The 20,610-nt window shown below is 36.8% G+C and overlaps 4 protein-coding genes across 4 annotated transcripts; 2 read left to right on the top strand and 2 right to left on the bottom strand.

The window, feature by feature from the left end:
• Window positions 1-220: 220 nt before the first annotated feature.
• Window positions 221-4,255, bottom strand: PHYBLDRAFT_139256 (hypothetical protein; the record flags this gene model as incomplete). The annotated part of the gene is made up of 15 exons (XM_018430188.1): window positions 221-479; window positions 569-631; window positions 698-810; window positions 907-1,005; window positions 1,127-1,237; window positions 1,297-1,447; window positions 1,532-1,609; window positions 1,690-2,223; window positions 2,322-2,395; window positions 2,517-2,774; window positions 2,848-2,995; window positions 3,070-3,182; window positions 3,298-3,396; window positions 3,602-3,918; window positions 4,042-4,255. The coding sequence occupies 15 exons, from the start codon at window positions 4,253-4,255 to the stop codon at window positions 221-223; spliced, it is 2,631 nt and encodes an 876-aa protein (XP_018297260.1).
• A 563-nt stretch (window positions 4,256-4,818) lies between these two features.
• PHYBLDRAFT_105943 (cyclin) lies at window positions 4,819-5,922 on the top strand (the record flags this gene model as incomplete). The annotated part of the gene is made up of 2 exons (XM_018427927.1): window positions 4,819-5,223; window positions 5,725-5,922. The coding sequence occupies 2 exons, from the start codon at window positions 4,819-4,821 to the stop codon at window positions 5,920-5,922; spliced, it is 603 nt and encodes a 200-aa protein (XP_018297259.1).
• A 767-nt stretch (window positions 5,923-6,689) lies between these two features.
• On the bottom strand, window positions 6,690-8,757 carry PHYBLDRAFT_121050 (hypothetical protein). Its single transcript, XM_018428778.1, has 4 exons — window positions 8,666-8,757; window positions 7,958-8,448; window positions 7,680-7,881; window positions 6,690-7,608 (listed from the first exon to the last, which is right to left on the bottom strand). The coding sequence occupies exons 1-4, from the start codon at window positions 8,730-8,732 to the stop codon at window positions 6,842-6,844; spliced, it is 1,527 nt and encodes a 508-aa protein (XP_018297258.1). The 5' UTR covers window positions 8,733-8,757; the 3' UTR covers window positions 6,690-6,841.
• Window positions 8,758-9,330: 573 nt separating this feature from the next.
• PHYBLDRAFT_184699 (hypothetical protein) lies at window positions 9,331-20,391 on the top strand (the record flags this gene model as incomplete). Its single annotated transcript, XM_018438976.1, has 45 exons — window positions 9,331-9,417; window positions 9,516-9,659; window positions 9,826-9,888; window positions 10,173-10,248; window positions 10,363-10,450; window positions 10,509-10,575; window positions 10,629-10,671; window positions 10,737-10,812; window positions 10,890-11,286; window positions 11,341-11,479; window positions 11,570-11,811; window positions 11,896-11,983; window positions 12,036-12,617; window positions 12,675-12,774; window positions 12,869-13,030; window positions 13,117-13,232; window positions 13,329-13,445; window positions 13,522-13,646; window positions 13,717-13,787; window positions 13,875-14,028; window positions 14,114-14,266; window positions 14,354-14,458; window positions 14,520-14,769; window positions 14,839-14,952; window positions 15,032-15,168; window positions 15,248-15,997; window positions 16,089-16,432; window positions 16,582-16,855; window positions 17,013-17,217; window positions 17,287-17,394; window positions 17,499-17,602; window positions 17,713-17,808; window positions 17,946-18,026; window positions 18,143-18,452; window positions 18,543-18,658; window positions 18,709-18,769; window positions 18,863-18,971; window positions 19,066-19,171; window positions 19,266-19,363; window positions 19,414-19,422; window positions 19,465-19,523; window positions 19,584-19,673; window positions 19,769-19,896; window positions 19,974-20,063; window positions 20,134-20,391. The coding sequence occupies 45 exons, from the start codon at window positions 9,331-9,333 to the stop codon at window positions 20,236-20,238; spliced, it is 6,939 nt and encodes a 2,312-aa protein (XP_018297257.1). The 3' UTR covers window positions 20,239-20,391.
• Window positions 20,392-20,610: the final 219 nt, after the last annotated feature.

The raw sequence follows: 20,610 nt of genomic DNA, 5'->3' as shown, positions 1-20,610 counted from the left end.
ATAATAATAATATTTACACATTTTTTTTTCAATCCTTGTGCAATTTACCCTTCCCTCTTAATATGGAATATATAAAGCATTTATATCAAAGACAAAGAGAATCATATAACAAGGGAACAATAATAAATATTAAGGTAAATAAAAACAAAGAGAAATAGAAAGAGTACGTCAAAGCACCCAAAAACACAAACACACACCGATCGCCAGATTCATATATTCTTTACATGATACTGCAATCTGTCATGTCTTTTTGAACGACCTTCTTGATGATTGGCCAATCTGCTCGGCAGGATGCAAATTCGAAAAGATCTTCAATACGCATCAAACCATGATACCTTTCCAAATCATGGATGACGCTCTTAATATCCTGCGGTGATGTAATAATGTATACGTTGGAGAGTGATTTGAGTGCAGAAAAGTAAGGTGTGATAGCTCTTTGCTTCAGATCTACTGCAAACGCATAGTACGCATTCATATCGCTATAAGAAGTTGTTGTTGTTGTTGTTGTTGTTGTTATTGTAAGTTATCTTGCAATATATATATGAAATGATTCTATAAAGATTCTTACCAGATGTATCTTAAACCACCCATCTCATTTACTGTCTGAGCCTTGAGATGCTTACATAGAACCCTGATAGGACAATACAGAGTTTACTTTCTCTTGGTCAGGTATAAAACACTAGTTTCATTTACTTACTCAAAAAATCGACGACCAATCTCACTAAAGAAGAGATCCATTGTCGATTTTTCTGCTGCTCCAGAAAGCATAGAAATATTCTTTTTAAGACATTCGATTGCATCAAAACAAGCCTAAGCACACATACATTTATATTCAAGTACATGAAAAGAAAGTAATGAACACAATGTACAATGTACAATATACATATTATGCCTTTTTTGATGTACCTTTGTGGGTTTAAGATCTACATCAATATCACTGGGTGGGTTGTAATCTTCCGGCTTTTGCTCAGTAGAAAGAATCATCTCTACTTGAGCCAGCAGAACCTATGTATTAGATATATATATATATATATAAGGGAAAAGAACTTCTTTAAAGATAACTTTTTCTCTTTTTTCCCCAACTCTAATTGTTGCAAGTAATAATTATAATAATCCTGTAATTTACCTGAATTCCATGATCCATACCCTGGGCCACACAATCATCCAACAATCTTTCAAACGACTTTTTCTCCTTGTTGATATCGTTCATAAAATCATGTTTGTCTACATATTTTGTCTACAGTACAGAATAAGTAAAATTCGGTAGCAATTCTTATATATATATATACAACATACAATTTCTTCATCGTAGTAAGCCTGGATCATATGCTGCATCAAATCTGCAAGATGTACCATTCCAAAGAATTCTGTCAAAGGAGGTACTTCGCCATTGTTAAACTTTAGAGATTCTGGGTCTGGCTTATAAGATAAAAGTCTCTTGGATGCTCTTTTATTTTATTTTATTATTATATATTTCAAGAAAGAATTAGCATTTTATTTATCTATCTTCTTCCTTGTATTTTTTGCTTACCTTTCAAAAGCTGTTTGAATGTGATCATGGCCAAGCGTTTTGAGTAGATTTATAAAGATGGCTTCGAATGTTTTTTGACTACGAGGTTTGTTTAGAGAATAGAACCCTCGACCCTTCAAATATTCGACATAATTTGTTCGTTCATCTACAAGACTTACATATCTTGTTTCATTCTTCCAGGGAATCCAATATTGATAAATCTCTGGACTCTCCGTTCAGAATCCTTATTTACATGAATCATATTAACCGCAACGCTCAAACTCAACAGGTTCTGTAGTGCATCGAGTTCATGTTGAGCATTTTCAAGGGCATCAGAAGGCTCTAATGATTTTGTTTCTGGGGTGGTTGGTGTGGGGATAGAGTTCCTAGAGGACTGGCGAGAATGAAGGGATGAGGATTCGTTGACAGGCGATTTTGAGATCGAGGTGGTTGAGTTGGTCTTTTGATGTCGAGGGATAGAAACAGAATTTTTTGGAGTAGAAGGGGGTGTTGATTGAGGAGAGAAGCTAGTAGAGGATGAGGTGGATTCAACTGATGCTAGGGTTGAAGAAGCACGTTTGTTGGCGGTCTTGTCTTCGGACTTGAAGGAGAATTGCATAGACCGCTGAAAAGGAGAAGCAATGGTTGTTGCTGCAGAAGAGACCAGGTCAATAGGTAATGCGATAACTTTTTTGAATGCCAAGAGATAATTGCTAATGTATCCATGTTTTAGTGTTTTTGTAAAGACATAAAATTACACTTCTTTTTCTGTTACAACACTTTTAAGAAAAAAAAATAATTGCTACTTTACCGCTTAAACAATTCACGGGATTGGTTAGTTAACCGGACCGAAGGATCATCCCGGCGTTCCCCGGAAGATTGATTCTATATTCATGAATAAATATAAAAGGGGAAAAAGAAAGAGGAAAAAAATAATAATAATTTCTAGCTTGGAGATGTGTTGGCTACTGCATCTAGAGACGATATACAAGAAGCTGGCACTTACCCAGTCGGCAATTTCTTTTCCATACTTTTTTTCCACATACTTCTTTTCTTCCTCGAGATAATCATCCAACAAGGGAAAGAATAATTTGTAGAGGAGATTTATACCTCGTTCTTTATCAATCCTAATTGCAACATCATCTCCGGTAATTACATCGACAAGAGAATAGACTAGAGTGAGTATGGAAGATATAGCATAGAGATAATTGCTGGAGTCTATGGTTTGTGCCCTTCCCAGAAGCTGTGTAACATAGTCTGCCATCTGTGTAGTACAAATACAACCTTTTAGTTCTTTTTTGAGGGTTTTGTCGTGTCACCCTAATGGTAAGACTTACCACATCCTCGAATACTCTATCGGCAAACATATAAAAGACATCTGCACTTGGTGGAAATACTTGAATGATCAGTTCGGCCTGTTGTTTCATTGCGTCTGTGATTGCAGCAAATAAGTTCTTGAGCGAGTCAATATCAAGACCTGAAGAACTTCACAAAACACAAGATTTGAATGAGAAGAAGGGCTTAGGGAATTGAAATTGTTTGGTATCACAATAACTTACACAAAGTTATCTTCGGGTTTGAATGGGTTATCATAAAATATCGGGTGCTTCTGAAGAAAGGTTTGAATGCAAAGCGATCCTCCGTTCAATGCAATGATAGCATGTGCGTAAACCTAAGTTTTGAATCTATGTTAACTAATGGACCCCTCTTAAGCGGACCCTTTATTTTTTATTTTATTTTTGCTTATATATATATATACGTATACACAAAATAATGATAATATTCACCTTCATTTCAGCAGGTTTGTTAGAATCATAAGCAATTTCAAACTCATGAAGAGAAGCGCTCTCAAAGTACTGACACAAAGCTTCCACAGTATCATTAAGCTAACAAATATATACAAAAGGCTTAGATAATTGCATATATATATATACACACACACTGTACTAGACTAAACTAGACTAATAACCCCAGCCAATGATATACAAAGCATACACATTAACATTACCACCACACCATTTCCCCCTCTTTTTGTATTTGTGTATGTATCTATGGCGTCTGAGAAAGAAACCAAGGTTAACAAAGGCTTACTTCTCTCCAATCATCAACAACTTTGCATTTTCCCAGCCCAACCAGCAAGTTCAATGTTTTGCCGCATGTTTCTGGGGCTGAACCAAAGTCTTGAAGAACTTTAGATTTTCCATTAATATTGCGAAGGTCAAGGTAATAGGGTGCAATCCGGATATAAAGTTCCTTAAACCGCTCTCTTGCGTGACCTGTGGACTTTGCTCTTGCTCTCTCATTGTAGGGATCTCGGGACATCCCAGGAATAAGTGTATTGAGAGGCTTATTGTTAATAAGAAAGCTGGTGTCCTTGTCAATGAGTGACAGTTTGGCATTGGGATCCTCTTTGTGATTTGGTAGTGTGTGTGTGTGTTTACGTGTGTGTGCGTGGATTTATATATATGCGTGCATGTATGTTAACTAGGTTGATTCCACTACATAATAATGTAGAATATTGGAATATTTACCAAGAAGGGCAGCTAGAGCGCCAGTGTCAGATTCTAGCATAATCTTCAATTTGGTATCCCAGATCTCGTCGTCGTAGGCAAGGACTTTGAACCTCCTCGAGGCCATTGCTACATTAGCAAGTGAACTTATGGGGAGGTTTTCGAACACACGAATGAGGACATTTGGTGGTAAGGAATGGGACTGTTTGTTGGCTGTATCATTATTGAAGTTCATGTCAATGAACAAACACTACAAGAGCTAAAGAAGGGCCAAAAGAGAGGAAGAGAGAAATTGGCTGTGTAAGTGTGTGCGAGAGAGAGAGAGAGAGAGAGAGAGAGAGAGAGAGAGAGAGAGAAACCCCATGCAAGGGAAGCGGAGTGCATTAAACCAAGTGAAAAAAAAAGGGGCGGGGATTGTATCCAAGCGATATCAGCCAGTCCCCTTTTTTTTCACTTTAGGTAAAGGACCAGATAGCTTCGTTTTGCAAACTCTTCTTCTTGTTCTTCTTGTTCTTTTATTCTCCCTTTTCTTCTTTGTCTCTTTATATCCAACTTCTTTATTTATTTATTCATTATATATTATTAATACTAATATCATATATATATATATATATACACATACATACATACATACATACATACATACATACATATATACTGTAAACACACACATATTCATAGATTTATTTATATATTTATTTACCTATATTTCTTTTATAAACATAAATATATATACAGCTTCTTCTTATATATATATATATATATATATATATAAACATATCTCATTTTATTATGCCCATGTCTCCTCCACTCTCTTACGATTTAGCTAATCACCCTCCTGCTGACACTATCAAGATGCTCACTGGCTTGCTAGAGCGCATCACAAAAACAAATGACAAGCTTTACGCTGCAAGTGTAGAAAGTGGTCGTCATCCTCATCCGCGTGCATCAGCCTATACCTGCTTCCATGCTAGGTCTATTCCCAACATCGACATCCACTCCTACCTGAATCGCATCCTCAAATATTGCCCATGTGCCAATGAATGCTTCCTTAGTCTGTTAGTTTACTTTGACCGCATGTCTCGTAATTCTTCAGGTCTGCGGATCGACTCTTATAATATCCATCGTCTTGTCATCTCGGGCATCATGGTTGCAAGCAAATTCTTTTCCGATATATTTTTTACAAACTCGCGTTATGCCAAGGTGAGCCCTCGGCTTTGTTTTTGTTTTTTTTTTGTTTAGTGCAGGGATGAAACGTCTAGTTCTGGTCTGGCTTGAAAGAACACACACGCACACACACACACACACACACAAATATACAAACAAATACATACATACATACATATATACATACATATACATACATATATACATACCTATATATATACATACCTATATATAAGTAAATAGAGAAAAAAGAGATATACAAGGAGGGAGATAAAATGCAGAGAAATTAATGGTATTAGAAACCAAAGAAAAAATATATATAATTGCTGCTGCTGCTGTTGTTGTTGCTGTCCCCTTTTTACTTCCTATTCTTATTATTCTTTAACTACTTTTATAACCACGCCAGATCCTCCACTGTCTAAATCCAGTGGAGATATCGGTATAATTATTGTATCTTGTTGCTCATCTTTGGCACCATTATCCAAAAAAAAAAACTATCGCCAAAAAAAATCCATTTTTTTTGTGAAATAATAATAGGTGGGCGGTCTACCTGTTGCTGAACTGAATGCACTCGAAGTCGAGTTTCTTCAGCTCAATGATTACAACCTTAGCGTATCAATTGAAGAGCTGCAGCAATACGGTGACCAACTACTACAACATTGTATGCGAGAAGAAGAACGGCGGAGAGAGGCAGAGTATCGCCGACGAGAGCTCAAGTTACAAGCCGAAGAATAACGCCTCGCTCGGGCTACACATCCCGATGACCGACCACGACGTTGCAGAGCTACTATTGACAACCATCGATCTTCAAGTGTTGACTCCTCCCGCCATCCACGCAAACCATATGTCGATGCCTATTCAGACAGACGCCAGCCTTATTCGTCAACCTACACCGATCTTGAACATTCTTTAGGAAGAGTTAAGAGTGAAGTAATGCCAGCACGGCATGCTCATTCTCGGTCAACATCCCGTCATAAGGCAGATCTTGTTGAAGAATCAAGAGGAGATTCCCGTGGAGTCACTCCCTCGCACTCCTTTGATGTCCTTTATGAATCCAAGGTCTACACACAACATCGTCATACATGGCACCCTGACCATGGTCCACATCGTCTCCCCACACCTCCTCATTCAGCTTCTCCAAGGGAAGGTGATGATGCGTTTTAAACCAATTCATACACATACACAAACACGAGCACAAACATACGCACACACACACACACACACGCACATACGCACATACGCACGCACACACGCACACACGCACACACGCACACACGCACACACGCACACACGCACAAATACATCCAAACACATCAACCAAAGTATTAAAAAACGTTAGAGTGTCCAACTGAAATAATTTAGCAAAGAAAACAAAAAAATCAAAAAAAAATACGAATGAATTTAACAGGATTTCTTGTTAAATTATTGCGCAAATCATTTACAGTTTTTCAAACAAACACATTCACAAACTCAAGTACACAGCTCACCTAAATACAAATATTCACTATTTAACTTTTATTTTTATTTTTATATATATATATTTATTTATTTATTTATTTATTTACACCTACACTCCCACATATTTATAATCATACACACAAGAAAGAAAGAAAACATATTTAAATCAAAAGGTTCAAAGAAGTCGCTGTTTTTTTTATTGTTCTTTTGAAGGGCCAACCTTCTGAATGGGCCATGCATAATGAGCTTCAGATTTATCATAACCATAACGCTTTACAAACCCATCCAACTGAGCTGGTCCTCTTGAGCCATATGCATAATTCTCAATCTTAACCCCCTCTCTTCCATCAATTTTGTGCAACAAGGGCGTAAAGATCTTCCATGCTGCCTCAAGTTCATCAGAACGTACAAAGTTTGAGTGATCTCTACGCATCACATCCAATAATAGGGAATCATATGCATCAGGAATCTCAAGATCCTTGTATCGGCTATGATAGGACAAGTCGAGGTCGGTCTGGATGGTGTGGTACGACAAACCGGGTTCCTTGTTGTTGAACTTGATGTAGACTGCCTCTTCTGGTTGGACTCGCAACACAAGCTCATTGCGGGCTGCACCCTTGTACAGATTGCCCGCTACATTTCGGAATTGGATTCTAATCTCCACCTTTGCATCATTCAGGGCCTTGCCTGCCTTCAAGATAAATGGCACACCTTCCCATCGCTCATTCTGAACCCAGCACACCAGTGCTGCAAATGTGGGTGTCAAACTATTCTTGTCTTTCAAAGTCTCGTCCTCAAGATAACCAGGCTTTCCATTGGCAGCCACATATTGTCCCAAAAGAGCATCGGATAATTCAATGGGAGGAATGCATTTGAGTACCTTGACCTTCTCATCACGAATAGCCTCGGCTTCTGTGGAAATAGGACGCTCCATAGCAACGAGAGACAGCACCTGCAAAAGGTCTATTGTACAGATCCCATGGTCAACATCCGTTCCCACTTGGTTACCCAACATATTTCCACAATATACTTACGGTTCTGAATCACATCTCGAATAATACCAAACTCATCAAAGTATCCTCCTCGTCCCTCGGAACCAAACGGCTCTTTGAACGTGATCTGAACACTATCAATGTACTTGCGGTCCCAGATCTGAGAAAAGAAGATGTTGGCAAATCGAACCACCATCAAGTTCTTGACCATCTCCTTGCCCAGATAATGGTCAATGCGATAAACCTATATAAATAATATAAAACAAACAAACTCAGCTTTAATGAACTCTAATTATCGTAAAGTTTACTTGAAAACATACCTCTTCCTCGGAAAAGCACTGCGCAAGAGACTGAGCCAAGTGCTTGGAGCTAGCGGAATCCATACCAAATGGCTTCTCTACAACTACTCTTGTAGAGCCTTCCTTGGCATACACATTCTTCTTCAGTCCGTGGGCTACTGGGATGAAAACAGAGGGAGGAAGAGCCATATAAAACATCCGGTTTCGCTTTCCGACATCTATTCCACGTTCTTTCTCGAGAGTTTTGAGATAGTCATTGAGAGACTGGAAGGACTTGTCATCATCATACTGTCCCTGGTGGTACGAAGTAATTTTCTTGAACTTCTCAATGTCTTCTTCAGCACCCTTGACCTTGATGAAACGCGTAATACGATCAAGATATTCTTCGTGAGTCATCTTTGAACGAGCATAGCCAACAATAAATGTGTTTTCGGGTAAGAACCCATAGTGGAACAGGCGGAACAAGGCGGGGTAAGTCTTCTTTTTTGCGAGGTCTCCTGAAGCACCAAGAACTATGGGAAACTCAAGTCAATAAATAGTTGGAAAACAACAGACAAATCACCCAATAGATCTGGTAAAGATAAAGCACTACCACTTTTTATTTTTATTTTACTGTATTGTGATGGTGATGGTCGCCATGACTACACCAGGACGAATGCCATTACGTTTTTTTTTCTTCTTCTTCTTCTTCTTCTTCTTTATATTTTATTTCAGGTACAGAAAACTTACCAACAATGGTGATAGCACCATTGAGTTCTTTGCACACCTGAGCGCGCATTTGATCGATTGGGTTCATGGTAAGCTTGAGAAAAGAAGAAAATAGAATGGGAGAAAGAGTGAATCCAATCGCCCCACACACACCTTATTTAAAGGGTACCTTGGATTTTGTGTCCTCATGAACTCAAGTTACTCACTATCAGTTTAATAGCCGCACATAACCATCACAGGCTTCATTCTAGCTGCTTACAGGGCGCATTTTCTTAATTTAGTTTTTTTTTGTTTTGACAGGCCTCGACAAGCTTAAAAAATTGTTTGATAATAGAATTCCAGTTCCTTTGAATACATTTGCGTTTGTTTCAGTTGGTTCCTTAATACCACTAGACATGGTTCACTAGATTTTTGGTTATCGTGATATTCTCAGACTTCTTTAATCGGAAAGTACCCTTGAAAGAATGAAAATAATGATGGTAAAGTGACCTCTTTTTCAGAATGCACAAATTGTGTAAATATGACCTCAGTGAAGAGGACAACACAGGGCGCCCGAAAACAGATAATGGAGTCCAGATTTTTTTGTTACCAGAGTCGGATAAACTTCAGAGTGTGACTAGACTTGAGACAAACGGAAACATCGGGCATGAACGCTTTGAACACCTAGTGTTTGAGCTATTGTCACCATGTTCCTAGAACAGATATGTCCCGGACAAGTCAATCCTCAATTCCATTGCATCCATACTTTTACATGGAGAGATGAACGTTATATAGTAAGACTCATCAAGCTTTAAAAAGCATCATCCTACCATGTTACGTTATCTTGATGTTTTTCAGACTCAAGACAATTAATTGAATTTCCAACAAAAAGGTATATGCCACAGGCTCAAAGGTGGTAATTTATGCCGATCCAGATGTTCTCGTTCAAATCATCCCTGTGCCGTTCGAACAAACTGAGGAAGAAAGTCATTTAGAAACAATTACAGCCGTTTCTGGCAACAGCAGGACAGGAAAGGTAACGTTTTACCTCTTTGGTGATTTCTTCCGTACATGCATACATATAGACATGTATACCTAAATACAAACATACACATATGCATACGCACATATAAACATACATATAAATATATAAACATAATATATGTTTGGTCTTGTTACTTATACTTCCTTATATCATTTAGCTCGCAGTTGCTTACCAAAAACACATTTGTTTCTTTCGATCTCAAGAACAAAAAGATGACAAGGTAAATCCTTTATTTCTTTTCAAACACTCTTTTGTCACAAAGCAAACATCCTTCCAGTAACCGCATCCATTGCTCTTTATTATAAATATAAATAAAATAAAATAAAAAACATATATATAATACTTTGATATATATATATATATATATATATATACATGTGTGTGTGTATGTGTGTGTGTTTATGTGCTTGTGTATATCCATGTTGTTCAACACCTTCTCTCTCTCTCTCTCTCTTTATTTCTACCTTCTTCTTTTCTACCTTTGTTTGTTTTCTCATGATGTAGAAGCAATCAATTTGGGAGATCGAAACAGTATTGAGTACCAAGAGCCAAGTTACATGTCTTGATTGGAGTGTAAATGGTAAAGTAATAGTAGTAATAATAATAATAAAGAAAATATGGGTGGTCCTAGAGTTATAAATTTTCTTCTATTTTCTTCGCCGTCGTTGTCGATATTATTGTTACGTCTATGTAGATCTCCTCTTGACGGCAGGTAGTGAATTGGCTATTTGGAAAAATACCTCATCAGATACAGATCCATGGAAAATCCAGTGGACTACAAGGTAATGGTCAGAGGATTTATATTAAGCTTTGTATTCATGTTCCGTCAATACATTGTAGGCCTGCTGTAGATGTCATTATGGCCAAATTTGAGCCAAAATCAACTATGTTCGCAACATTGGGAGAGGTACATATCAGTAGAGCACAATTATATATTAACAAAACCTTATTAAATATCAGTTTGATCGGCTGGTTACTGTGTGGCACGAGACAGCAGAAGGAGGTATAACATAAAATTTAGGACTGGCACATCATTTTCTTTCTAATAATTTGCATTACTTTCCTTAGACTACTCATTTATACATCTTCCTCATCCAAGGTCTGTTGGACATTTTGTGTGGAGGACACTACTAGAAGGATCTAAGTAAGTAATTAATTAAAGCATTTTGATCTTATTGTTGGTTAGGGGCCCCGGATTTATTTACCTGTCTGTTTGTTTAGAACAAAACGCCCCGATTGCGCCTTATTTACTATGGCGCGCGATGGGATTGGACGTTTCTGGAGTCCAGTTGATCTTGAGACACCTCATGCTCTGTATATGTGTGCAGTTATTGATCCAAGCCAGTCTTTGGTCACTGCGGAGTCTGGTTCAATGGCTTCACAGGATGGAAGTGTTGCCTACCTGGATCACATCGAAGATGTGTCGCCTATACACTACATCGATTGCGGAGAACTGCAGAGTGCAATTAGTACACAGCCACAATATCAATCTCTATCTCAATCTAAACAGGAGAAACTAGATCAACGAATAAAAAAGGTGCGAGATCTCATCAAAGAAACTCCCGATCTACTATTTAGAATCCAGTCTGATGGATCCCTGACATTTTGGGGAGTCAAGGTGAGATTACTATAAAGACATCAACAGGAATCCTCTCACACACTACTACTGTAGCATCTAAACTCGTTCCCAAGAAGAGTACCGCGTGTGTTTGTTGTCCTGAGAATCGCACAAGCCGTAGATCCGGCCGACGTAGCTTATTTCCTAAACCCAGTTAAGGTGCTCCACGATTATTCTCACATCCAATCTTTCTGTAAGTCATTATCTATTGATATTTGTATTAACCCATAAACATACTATATATATACTAATTAAATAATAATTTTTATATATATAAAAACAGCGACTATTAAACCTATCGAATTGAGTCTGGTAGCTAGAAATCCACATGGACAGATACGATGTTATGGTCTCAACTTGGTTGATTTCCTGGAACAAAACCAATTCATACCACGTCTACACTTGAAATATACATGGCTTGGTCACAGAAACTCTATAAAAAGCCTTCCTCAATCTAGATCTAGTAGATTCTGTACCATTGGAGAAGACGGGCAAATTAATGTGTGGAAGTATGCCCTTCGTGAGGTAATTTTTTTATAGAAATCAAGGGTTTAAGTGATATCAAAGGTTCTTTTTTATTTAAAGAAAAAAAAACTTTGTGTTTTTTAGGATGGTGGAAAATTGACAAACAGGCTGCAATTGAGTGGATCTCTTAGCCTTGAATCTGATATTGTACTATCTATACCAGTGCATAGAGGTAATGGAAAATGATACACAAATATAACTATTACTGATATTAAATTACATAGATCGACATGTTGCTGTTTATAATGGAAAGCAGCTCCTTATTTATCGCTTAGACAATCAGGCTTGTCATTTAAACCACTATCAGGTGTGTGAGCAGTATGATCCCACCGTTACTTTTTCGTCTCTACACACTGAGATACTCAGAGGAGATAGCCAGTCCAAAATACATATCTTGTTTGGTGTTTCTCGATCAGCAAAACAAATTTTCTCTTGGCAGCTACAATTTACTTCCCCGGTCCCAGTACAGGATCAACAGGAATCCGAGGAAAATGAGAGTCTGGAGGATATTATTTTCTTGGGAAGTCAAGAATTCGACTGGGAAGAAGAACCTTCTGTGGTGGTTACTTCTCACGGCGGATCTAATCATGCTGCGTCAAAGCTTTTACAGCAGATTGGCATGGGAGCAGATAGTATTCCGATAATTACAGTTGCCCTTGGTACAAAATTACTGTTCTATGGAATTCATTATGAATCAGACTGGGAAGGAAACAGTAAACCTCTCGAATGGAATCTACTCTACACACTCGAAACAGGACTTGAATCCATTCAACAAATGCGATGTGTAGTCAACCAGGTTGTGCTTGGTAATTAACAAACAACAACAAAAACGAATAGCCAAATAATCTTGACTTTCAAAATAGTTTCTTCTTCTGAAACCTATGGACCATCCAGAAAACTCACCTTTTGGTCAGAAATTCGTACAGGTGTTCGTCCAGTTCTTCACAAAACCTTTGAATTCTCGTAAGTATTTGACCTCTTGGAATTTTTGATATCCATTGTTTTTAAATAAATGGATATTTATTTATTTATTTATTTATTTCTAATAACTCATTAGGGAGCCTATTATTGCTATGGCTTGGAATGTTTCGTGTGATGCTCAATTTATCTTGGCAGTAGCCTTCCCTACCAAAGTAGCTATCTATGGTCAGAAAAGAGCGACGAGCGTTACAAATGATGATGATATTTGGATTTGCTATGATGAATTCCCGGTAGACATGTAAGTACATCTTAAGAATTGATCTGTCAAAGTAAGTTAGTCAGTACTGAAGATTAAATAAATCTATTTATTTTTGAGTATTTTAGGCCTGAATCTATTGTTGGCATTACTTGGGTAGAAAACGGAGTACTTGCCGTTGCTGCCGGAAATCAACTTCGGTGTTATTTGAAATGGCTAACCTCTGAAGATGAGTTGAATCAACGTAGGTTTCTATAGTTTTTTTTTTCATTTGGTTATGCTTTTGGTGTTGTACTTAATGTACAAAAAAAAACCACCCTGTTTTCAATATTTTTTATAGCCTTGGATTTGGATCCTGATTTACACCCAATGTCGAATATATACGATTTGTCATATGACAGAAATGGTCCTCTTACCATATACCATCCGAATTACTTGATTCACTATATGATGTGGGGTAAGTAATATATATATATGTAAAGAACGTCTTGTAAATAAATAAATAAATAAAATTCTAATTTAAATTTCTACAGGAAAAATGGATTTGATCAATAGTGTATTGAGATCTCTATACAAATTTTTGAGACATTATGTAGATGAAGATACAATAGATCAAATACCACCTCTTTTGCTCTCAAAAATATTACAGCTACAGAATGTAAGAATAATTCTTATATAGTCTACTTGTTATACTGTCTTAATACTTTGTGTGTGTGCGTTTTTTTAAGAGCTCTAAAAAGGAAAGTAAAAAGCAGCAGTATAAATCTCTCTTTGATGACGATGACGATAATGATACCGAGTAAGTATTTAAGCTTAATATTTATTCATAATTCAATTGATTGTTCTTTGTTATCTAAAACACTATACCTATTGCTTTGTTTGGTAGCTATTCAGAGTATTATGATGATGATGATGATTCACGTTCACTCAGTCATGAAGAAGCCAATTATTTGATGGAACATCTCAAATCCAAAAAAATGCCAGCACTATCTGAAAACGAACGAATGCACCTTGTTGCAATGATTGATACTTTTGATGAGGTATTTACTATATTTTATTTTATTTTATTTTATTTTTTTAAAAAAAAAGTATCTTTAAATATATTAATATGATGTTATTTACAAGGTTTCTACACAAGGAGAAGCATTAGATGAAAATGGTGCTCGGTTCACAGCCTTACTAGAAAATCATTTCCACCTAAATAACATCATTTCTCAAGACCAACAGCAAGCACTAGCAGCGAGAGACTTTGTGTGGGCCCTTCACAGTCAATCTCAGGTAAGCTGTTTATAAATTATATTCTGAACATGTGGTGAATTAATACAACTTATATATTTTTTTTAAAAAAAATAAAATAAAATGAAGGATCTTCTTCTCGAACGGTGTATTCGATTATGTAACAACAAATTGATGTGGGAAGAGGCAAAATCGCTTGGTATCTTTTTATGGCTAAAAAAAATTGACACTGTGGTAAGAAATCAATTCTTTGTTTAAGAATATTGAGCATATTAAAATCTAAACTGTTGGATAGAAAGAACAAATGGGTGTCATTGCGCGAAATACGTATTTGAGCAAGGAAGACTTCAAGGACCCCGAAAGCTGTACGCTATTCTATCTAGCCCTTCGCAAAAAAAACCTTCTTCTTGGTCTATGGCGCTCAGCAGGCCATCACAAAGAACAGGTTGTTATGACCAAGTTTTTATCCAATGACTTTACACTTCCTCGATGGAAAACTGCTGCATCTAAGAATGCCTACGTTTTGTTGGGAAGACAGCGCTTTGGTAAGTAAAAGTAAATGCAAAGCAGAATATATAAGACTCTATAATTTCTAAATATAATGAAACCTGAAGAGTATGCCGCTGCGTTTTTCTTGCTGGGTGACAAGATAAAGGATGCCGTCGGTATTATTCTTAAGCATATGAAAGACTTTCAGCTTGCAATTGCCATTTGTCGTGTCTATGAAGGTAAGAATATTATATAGTAATTCCTATGTATATATGGCGATAATATACTAAGCGTATATTTAAAAATTATTATTTGTAGGTGATCACAGCCCACTCTTGAAAGATATACTGGTAAAGAATGTGCTGCCGATGGCCGTTGAATCAAACGATCGTTGGCTTGCCAGTATGTGCTATACTCTACTAGAAAGACCTCAGGATGCCATTCACGCTATTGTTGTAAGTAAATTATACATAATTACTGTCTTTCACAAAATTTTATTTGTCGTTTCCTTATTTAACTCAATTATCCATCTAGACTCCTGTATCTATGCTCGCTGCGCCAGAAAAAATAAAAGACACAGACGCAAATGCAGATGCAGATGCAGAAGAGACAGCACCTGTTGGAGATCCAACTCTATTTATTCTTTATCAACAACTCAAACAACAATTACAGGCTCAGAACCGTCAAGACCTAAACGTACCTTACAGCCTTGAATATGAATTTTCTTTACAAGTGGCACGTGCTTATGAACGTCTTGGTTGTCCATTACTTTCGCTCTATATTCTAACACAATACAAGATGAAACCGCCTGCAGTAGAATCTGAACAAAATATCCCTCAAACATCCGACAAGGCGGCTGATTTGTTTGGAGATGATAATACCCCTTCTACAAGACCTGGACTCGCTGCTAATCTATTTGATGATGATGATGCTATTCCTTCGCGACCATCGTATTCAGCAAATCTATTCGATGATGATACTCCTCCCCGTCCTTCGTATTCTGCTAATCTATTTGATGATGATGATGTACCTCCCTCTCGCCCTTCGTATGCTACGGATTTATTTGCAGACGAAGAGCCATATAATAGCCCTACAGATGATTTGTTTGCAGATGATCCAAGTCTCTTCGAAAACAACAACCCATCTAATGGATCAGACCCCCTTGAATCCTCAAGCCAGAACTCCAAAAATACCTCTGATTCACCTGAGCGTAAAAATGAAACTGTGAGCATCAAAGATGGTCTCTCTTCTTACAAAGCCTTATTGGTCATTCGTATGCTTCAGGTAAGACAGAATAAAATGTCAAATGTCAAATGTCAAATTTCAAATGTCAAATATCTGGGTTTTTAATTTATCGATGTTATTCATTTCTTAGACCGTGTTTCGAGCTGCCTCGGCCTTGTATGACAGCTCAGTCAGGGCTGGAAAAGACCTCCAGTTTCAAACAACCTTTTTACAAAATAGACAAGATTTACTTGCATTAGGCGAAACCCTGAATGTACCACAAAAGGATTTTTCGAGATTACTGATCCAAAAAAGTATTGAAGCCGACGCGTTTGTATTCTACCTCGCCATCCTTGAAAAGGGTGTTCCTGAAGGCTTTAATGTGGCCGTGTTTCTAGAGTCTTTTGAAGCAGGTTGTTTCCAAGTATTCGAAGCTGCCATGATGCCATGCCAACTAGGTTACTCTGGACTTGTATTTATCGAACGATGGGCAGAGTAAGTGATCAAACGATTTAGAAAGAAATATAAATATAAATATAAATATAAATATTTATATGTATATATGTATATATACATATAAAGTACATGCGAGTATTATTAATATAGTATCATTGAATCTTCTTTTAACATCATTTTATTTGCAGCCATTTAATCTCCAACTTTGGAAGTTGGAGTTCCCTGAAGGAGAAATATCCTACACGATCGTCTATCCTTAAACTCGGGACGCAGAAACTCGTGTTAACGAACCATCTGTGCCTTATTCTTGTCACATTGAAGCAAAGACATTTTGAGAAGACGTGGGGATTGTTGTATTATCTAAAGTCATTAATGGAGTGTATGGCCGCTTCCAAGCGAGATACACTTCAGAAAGATGTAAAGATCATGTACACAGATCTATTGGCCAATACAGCAAAAATGGTAATATTTTTTTAAGAAAAAAAGATATATAGATAAATTAAACATGCATACACTCAAACAACATAAACAAAAACACGTTATTTATGGTTTTATCCCCTTTACTCCTTTTACTCCTATTGTGTTTCTTTAATGTTTGTTTCTAATAAACAATCAATAGGTTGAAATGACACCAGAAGATTTTGAAAGCTTCTCAGACGATAGTCTATTTGGATTTGATCTCAACGAAGAAGTGTACCGCCCACTAGAAGATGTCAATGACAATTCAATTGGTGCCAATCTTCTAGAGATTGCATCTCTCAATTTCACGCTAAATCTGCTAGAGTCAAGCATGCAAAATACGGAAAGAAGTGTAGAGATGGAAGGTAAGACTGATGATATTTGTATATATTTCAACAAATGGTATCTTACTTTTGTTGTTTAATGTCTTGAAGGTGACTTTGTGGCTTTCATTTGGACAACGCTTCTGGATCCTATTGCTTATCGTGCACAATGTTTGCAAAAGGACGTATTGCTTCAAATGGAAGAAACGCCAACTAAACGTAAGAAAACAGAAAGAATGGTATATTACTATAGCTGTTACTTACCCTTTTTCTTTCTTTAATTAAAAACAAACAACAAAAAACATGTGAATACATATGCTTAGGCAATATACTAAAGCAGTTCAAAACATTGAGGCAAAAAAAATACTGGCGTTCTATCAAAACTCTCAGCAGTACAGAACGTCTGTTGCCTTTTGTGAATTTCTTGGTAAATTTTATTTTGTTTTATTTTGTCTTGTTTTCTGTTGATGTCTATGAAATATGAAACATAGATATTTGAATTAAGCTTTTTTTTTGTATGCTGTGAATTTTCTTTAGCCCTCAGGCATGAATGTGATGTCTAATGACTCACAACCGCACTCGCATACTATGTATTATTCTCCAACCACTACTCATGCCTTCTGTATCAGCTCGGTAAGTTATGTAATCTTGTTTGTTTTTTTTTGTACTGCAGATTTATTGATACATATAAAACATGACTTGCGCCATTACGCCTATTATATACTCACTCACAAACTCACACACATACATAAAAAAATAAATATCTAAAGGCCTATCCAACTATGATGGCCATCTGCATGAAGACAGAAATCCAGGAAGTTGACCTCAGCAAAGTGCAGGGTCATGGACCAGTAAGAAATTCGTAACTGTGCCTAGAAAATCATATATATTCAATAGCACACCCACGCTCACACACACATACATACACACACCTTTATTGTATTATATTATATGTCGGTATTTCTAGTTATTAGCTCGATCTGGCTCTGGCTCGTCTTCAGGGGTGCATCAAGAATTGGCGGCAGGCAGTTATCCAGACACAGAAGAGGAAGAAGATGACTTTGGGTTATCTGATGGTGAGTCAGAGGTAGTCCGATCCTCACAATCGTCTCGCCACACAAAACGAAAAGAACCAAGAGGGCTTCAACCCAAAACAGCATACACCACCTCTCCTGCTCTTTCTCCAGCAGCTGGTCGAATTCAGGCTGAAGATAGACCGTTCCAGAACCGTAGTCTTGAAAATCTGCACGAAGCACTGAAACGATCACTCGGAATGGGTAAGACGAACAAAGAACCAATTCTTTTTTTTAAAATAAAAAAAAGTGAAGACCTTGTAACCAACATTATCCAAAAACACAAAATTGTAGAGAATTTCCGTTCTCCGGGTGCTATGAGTCCAATGGGGTCTTCGTCTGAGAATAGTGAGCATATGGTAATATCAAGTGATATGATATGTAGCCAGAATATTGATTTTCACAACGATGTAAATTTGTGTATTATATAAAAGTACTAAAATAAATAAATCACTGTTAGGTTACCTTGAAACGAAGTGTCTCGACCACTTGTGCAGAAGCTCATCCACAGTTTCCTTTTTGTATGTATAATAATAATAATAATAATAATAATAAGTATCCAAGTAAAATGTTCTTTAACAAAACCGTGTTCATTAAATTATATGATATTATAGATATAACTGGCTGCCAGAGCTCCAATGGTAGCCCAAGTGCAATTCTTTGGCCATTTGGACAAGAAAGAGAAATTGCAAACTACTACGGTAGTCAAGGGGCAGCTACACGGTAATTATCTAAAGTATCAAGATATCAATATATCTCTTCCTTTGTTTCTTTTTTGACAAGTGTGTGCATATAATGTATTTCTTTTTATATATAGAATTCACTTTGATCAGTTTGGTCAGAAGTTTGGTATGGGTGATACCTCAGGCTGGCTTTCTCTCTGGAAATTCGATTCTCACACTCAGTCCGATACACCTTATTATGTATGCTATAGAATACATAAAAACGATCTATACACAAATGATTACAGAAAATCTAACCAATTTAATTTCTTTTTTTTTCTTTTACAAATAATAGACCATGTCCTGTCACTCAAAAGCAACACGCGACTTTGCCTTCCTAGGCTCCAGTAGTCTTTTGGCTACTGTTGGTACATCAGTGGCAATGAGTCGCAGGTAAGAAAAAAAACCATACATAGTAAAAGTAAATTATTCTGATTATGTAGACCCAAAAGGTAAACTTAACCGTTTTTTTTATTGGACCTTGTGACTTGTAGAAAAGACCATGTTTGCCTTTGGGATACTCTTTTACCACCTTCAAAGGCACAAGTAGCTTGTAAGTATTATATACATTCTTATAATATCAGCAATTATTTACTTATTTGTGCAAAATAAGCCTTGCCTGGTCATGACGGAGGTGCTTATGCAGTAGCCTTTGATTCTTCGAGTAACTACCTATTTTCTGGTGGCTCTCGCGGCGAGATTGGTAAGCTTTTTTTTTAAAAAAAAAAAAAAAAAGAAGAAGAGAAAACTATCATGGATTCCAATGATTTCTTATCGGCTCTTTTTTGAACCATCCAGTGGTTTCGGACATACGACAGCGTACATTGCTCCATACTTTCTCGGCTCATCAGTCAAGGATACGATCCATTGCAATTGATACCGAGAAGAATCTATTGGTCACAGGATCAACCGATGGAGAACTAAAGGTAATTGTAGAATATAGGATGCCGTAACAATTATTGTTGTATCAAAGCTAATATATATATTCAAATCCTTAAAATAGATTTGGGACATTCGATCTTACAAGCAAAAGTACTCGTTTGATAATCAACCCAGAAATCGCTTCCTGGGCCCATCATTTAACCGGATATCTGTAAGTAAACCTAATAGATCCTGTCAAGGCTTTGGTATATTTATTTACTAAATATTCTTGTAATTTGAAGCTCAAGGCATATGGAGTCACACAAATTCAATTGACAAGCGATGACAATATTTATACTTCGGGGCCAGGCGGCATTGTTAACTGTGATCTTTCCGCAATTCAATAATTTGTCCACGTTTTTAGTATAACAAATGTATGAAAATAATATACATATACATATATATATATATATTTATTCAAAAATAATGATTTCAAATTGAAGTAAATCAAGTAACCAGAAAAAAATTTAATAACATCTTTTGCTGTTGTTGGTCTTTTTTTTGGAAGTTTTTTTTGGGGGTTTCAAATGCATGTATACTCGTTATATAACATATATACATGTAAATTGAGTCAGAATGAGACGTGTGTTCAGAATGGACAGGTATGGAAAGGGCTATACAATAAGTAAACGTTACAATAAACAAGGATAAGATGCAATGTTTGTGTGTGTGTGTGTGTGTGTGTGTGTGTGTGTGTGTGTGTGTGTGTGTGTGTGTGT

This window comes from Phycomyces blakesleeanus (assembly GCF_001638985.1).
Source record: "Phycomyces blakesleeanus NRRL 1555(-) unplaced genomic scaffold PHYBLscaffold_2, whole genome shotgun sequence".
Lineage (NCBI taxonomy): Eukaryota > Fungi > Mucoromycota > Mucoromycetes > Mucorales > Phycomycetaceae > Phycomyces > Phycomyces blakesleeanus.
The sequence above is the reverse complement of the archived record's forward strand: the minus strand, read 5'-3'. Positions and strand labels throughout refer to the sequence as shown.

Excerpts from the sequence above, each read along its gene's own strand:
- PHYBLDRAFT_121050 (XM_018428778.1), bottom strand. The coding sequence starts at position 8,732 with ATGAACCCAATCGATCAAATGCGCGCTCAGGTGTGCAAAGAACTCAAT. Across the intron at positions 8,449-8,665 it reads TGGTGCTATCACCATTGTTG|TTCTTGGTGCTTCAGGAGAC; the intron begins GTAAGTTTTCTG and ends AGTTTCCCATAG. Across the intron at positions 7,609-7,679 it reads TCGAGATGTGATTCAGAACC|ACCTTTTGCAGGTGCTGTCT; the intron begins GTAAGTATATTG and ends TCTGTACAATAG.